At 46.1% G+C, this 4,541-nt stretch overlaps 1 protein-coding gene across 1 annotated transcript in view; it reads right to left on the bottom strand.

Annotated features, from left to right (window-relative positions):
• Positions 1-4,541, bottom strand: part of Nup210l (nucleoporin 210 like) — a 109,083-nt gene that overhangs the window by 83,624 nt on the left and 20,918 nt on the right. The window contains exons 7-8 of the mRNA XM_005367309.3: positions 4,041-4,173; positions 1,969-2,127 (exon numbers count right to left, since the gene is read on the bottom strand). Coding sequence (XP_005367366.1) covers positions 1,969-2,127; positions 4,041-4,173 — 292 coding nt within the window. The remainder of the gene's footprint in view (positions 1-1,968; positions 2,128-4,040; positions 4,174-4,541) is intronic.

Here is a 4,541-nt window from a genome sequence, read left to right as displayed (position 1 = left end):
AGAACACGCACACACACTGCTGTGAGAACACGCACACACACACTGCTGTGAGAACACGCACACACACACTGCTGTGAGAACACGCACACACACACTGCTGTGAGAACATGCACACACACTGCCCTCTCCCACGTATTCCATTAGCAAACTTGTTGCCATCGTCTCCCTATAGCTCCATCCTTCTCTTCAATGTGCAGTCATGTGCAAGTTTCTCTTCTCTTAGGTTCTCTCTGGCAGAGGATGTTGATCAGCTGTCAGACTTGCCCAGCAAGATGAAATCTTGGGATCCATCCCCAGCACCACCTAACCCAAAATGGTGGTGCCCACCTGCAGCTGTGTAGCGCTTGGGAGATGGGGAGGATAAAAACTCCTGGATATCATCTGCTACATCATGAGGCCAGCCTGGGCTACATGAGGCCTGTCTGTTCGTGTCTTTTTGTAATTTCTACCTGCTTTTCTTCTTTTCAAAACTGAGCACTTTTACTGACAATGTGATCCAGACGTCCTATACTAGTCTTTTACTTTTATTTACTTATTTTCTTATTTTAGTTATTTTTATTTTATGCGTATGAGTGTCTGCATGTATAGTATGTCTGAGTCCCGTGTGCAAGAAGTGCCTGAGGAGGCCAGAAGAGATGATCAGATCCCTTGAAACTGAAGTTATAGCCACCATGAGAATACAGGAATTGAACCTGGATCCTCTGAAAGAGCAGCCAGTGTTCTTAAACACTGAGCCACGCCTCTAGTTCCATGTTTGTTTGTTTGTTTGTTTGTTTGACAGTCTTGTAATGTAACAGCCCAGGCTGGCTGAGCGAACAGCAGTCCTGCCCTGGCCACCAGGAGTACCGTGCTTGGCGCCACAACCAGCTTAGGCTTTCAGCCATTTTTGGATTAGTCAGGAACTTGACATATATATGTATATATTATATGTCACATATATATATATTATATGTCACATATATATATTTCTGCTAGGGAATTGCTAGGGAATCAGGGATGGTGTCCAGGAAGCAACCATTCTTCTGTAGGTATGACATTTTAGATGCTTTAAGATGACTAACAGTTGGCCATGCTGACAAAGGAATACAATCCTAATATTCGAAAATGAAGCCGTGTCTCAAAAGAGAAAATTGTGTGTGGGTGTGCGAGTGTGGGCGCAGGTGCCCTCAGAGCCTGGAAGAAGGCGGAGGCCCTGGCGCTGCAGGTGCCCTCTGAGTCTGGAAGAAGGCGGAGGCCCTGGCGCTGCAGGTGCCCTCGGAGTCTGGAAGAAGGCGGAGGCCCTGGCGCTGCAGGTGCAGGTGTTCGGGAGCTACCTGACACGAGTGCTGACCTCAGGTCTTCTGGACCAGCAGCAAGTCTGTTAACTGCTGTCATTTCTCCAGTCTTATCATCACTTTTTTTTTTATTTTATTTATTTATTATGTATACAATATCCTGTCTGTGTGTATGCCTGCAGGCCGGAAGAGGGCACCAGACCTCTTTACAGATGGTTGTGAGCCACCATGTGGTTGCCGGGAATTGAACTCAGGACCTTTGGAAGAGCAGGCAATGCTCTTAACCACTGAGCCATCTCTCCAGCCCTTATCATCACTTTTTAAGAATTAATTAATTTATTTAATGTGCACTGGTGTTTTGCCTGCATGCATGTCTGTGTGAGAGAATTGGAGTCCCTGGAACTGGGCTTACAACAGTTGTGAGCTGCCATGAAGGGGCTGGAATCAAACCCAGGTCCTCTGAAAGGGCAGCAAGAGCTCTTAGCCATCCCTTCAGCCCCACCCCATAATCATTTTTTTTATTTTTTTTAATTTATTTATTTAATTAACGATTTCTGCCTCCTCCCCGCCACCGCCTCCCATTTCCCTCCCCCTCCCCCACCCATAATCATTTTTAATAAGGTATTTTACCAAGAACCGTGCCTACTATGCTCAGAGAAGTTTAGACTGGCCACTAAAATTGACAAAAGGATACTTTTGTGGACAAAGACCAGGTTAGTTTGGCCCAGCTGGAGAGCGGTGACCGTGGCTGTTTTCTCATCCAGCAGAGCCACTTTCCCAGAAGTAGAGCGGTTATTCGCGCATCTGTGGTCCTGCAACTCCAATGTGTAATGTTCCAGGGGAAATTTCACCTCTGCAAGACATGAAAGACACACGAACCGTCCACGACAGTGGTGTCCAGTGTAGTGTGAGGGAGACAGACAGACGTCCAGGACAGTGGTGTCCAGTGTAGTGTAGTGTGAGGGAGACAGAAAGACAGCTGTAACCGTGTCCAGGACAGTGGTGTCCTAGACCTTAAACCCATAGCCGGGACCTTTCTGGTCCCTTCCTTTTCTCTTCCTTCCTTCCTTCCTTTCTTTTTTTCCTTCCTTCCTTCCTTCCTTCCTTCCTTCCTTCCTTCCTTCCTTCCTTCCTTTCTTTCTTTTGTTGTTTTTTTTTTCAAGACAGGGTTTCTTTGTAGCTTTGAAGCCTATCCTGGAACTAGCTCTTGAAGACCAGGCTGGCCTTGGATTCACAGATCCACCTTCAAATTAAAGGCCTGTGCTATCACCTCCTGGGTTCTAGTCCCTTTTTCACAAGGATGAATCTGGCCGTGCGGTGGTGGCGCACGCCTTTAATCCCAGCACTCGGGGGCAGAGGCAGGCGGATCTCTGGGAGTTCGAGGCCAGCCTGGTCTACAAGAGCTAGTTCTGGGACAGGCACCAAAGCTACAGAAGAACCCTGTCTCTAAAAAAAAAAAACAAAAACAAACAAAAAAAAAAAAAACCCAAGGATGAATCTGCACGGCCACTGGCAAGAAGGGATGCTCTGACCTAACTGGTAACTTATACACTTGAAAACTAGTGAGCCACTGAGTTTGTGGCTGCACCCTTGTAATCCCAGCACCTAGAAGGAGAGACCAGAAGATCAGGAGATCAAGGCTAGCCTCAGTTACCTGGGGAGTTTGAGGTCACCTGAGTTTAGCTAAGATACTGTCTCAAATGACAGCAACAGCTGGGCAGGGTAATGCACACCTTTCATCTAAGTATACAGGAGGGATGCGGGCAGATCTCTGTGAGCTCAAGGCCAGCCTGGTCTACAGAGAGAGTTCCAGGACAGTCAGGGCTGTGTAAAGAAGAAATAAACAGCCGGCAGTGGTGGCGCACACCTTTAATCTCAGTACTCGGGAGGCAGAGGCAGGCGGATCTCTGTGAGTTCGAGACCAGCCTGGTCTACAAGAGCTCCTGTGCCAGGACAGGCCCCAAAACCACAGAGAAACCCTGTCTCGAAAAAAAACGAAACAAAAAAAAGAAACAAACAAGCAAACAAGGCAATATAGGGGCTAAAGAGATGACTCAGTGGTTGAAGGTGTGCACTGCTCTTCCAGAGGAGCAGGGTTCAGGACACAATATCCACATCAAGTAGCTCACAACAACCTGTACTCCAGCTCCAGGGGATCTACTGCCCTCTTCAGGACTCTGTGTGCATCTACACTCACATGTACACATAATCACACACAGATAAATACATATGTATATAATTAAGATTAAAATACATCTTTGTAAAAACAGCAACAGCAAAGCAAAAAAAACCTGGTGACCTGGGCAGATCACCACTAAGCAAGCAAAGGACTAAGTTAACAGAGATCAGATAACTTTTTCTTTTTTTTTTTTTGCTTTTCGAGACAGGATTTCTCTGCTTAACAGTCCTAGCTGTCCTGGAACTTGCTTTGTAGACCAAGCTGGCCTCAAACTCACAGAGATCCACCTGCCTCTGCCTCTCAAGTGCTGGGATTAAAGGTGTACGCCACCATCACCCAGCCAGATAAGCTTTTCTCACTTCCCCTATCAGCTGAAAATTCTGGGCTGTCACCTTAACAGTGGGTGCAAATGCTGAAGCTAAGTGTCATAACTAAAGCTGAATTATGTCAATAAGCTCTTTGGAATATGCAGATTTCAGGTACTTAGAAGCATTTTCCCACAACATCTGAAACGCAAAGAAGTGGTCTGGCCATGATTTGTGCACCAGGAAGAGGCATGAGTCCGAGGGAAAACTACGCCGTCTTACCTGTCATTCTTCCCTGAACCATTTTTGCAACCTGGTATTTAATATAGGCTCCTACTAAGAGATACGTATCGTGAGATGGTATAAGAAATATGTTCTCCAGAACAAGCAGACGGATCAAGGCTGCCGAGACTTTCTAAAAGAGGAAGAAGAAAATTTCCATAGGCAAAAGTCATTAAGCTCCCACCCTTGTTCAGAGCCTACTTTTTAAAAAACGATTTATATATGTTATATGCATTGGTGTTTTGCCTGCATGTCCATGTGAGGGTGTCAGATCCCCTGGAACTGGAACTACAGACAATTGTGATCTGCCATGTGGGTGCTGGGAATTGAACCTGGGTCCTTTGGAAGAGCAGCTAATGCTTTTAACTGCTGGGCCAGCTCTCCAGCATTGTTCTACCCCAGCGTCAGGTTATTCGGTTATCTAGTAGGATGCACACACAGTTGTTCTTTGGTCATGTAAATTAAATGCTTACCTAAGTTAAATGTATCTAATACATTAAT

Source organism: Microtus ochrogaster, unplaced genomic scaffold (assembly GCF_000317375.1).
Source record: "Microtus ochrogaster isolate Prairie Vole_2 unplaced genomic scaffold, MicOch1.0 UNK16, whole genome shotgun sequence".
Lineage (NCBI taxonomy): Eukaryota > Metazoa > Chordata > Mammalia > Rodentia > Cricetidae > Microtus > Microtus ochrogaster.
Note: the sequence above shows the minus strand (reverse complement) of the source record. Positions and strands in the feature narration are given on the sequence as shown.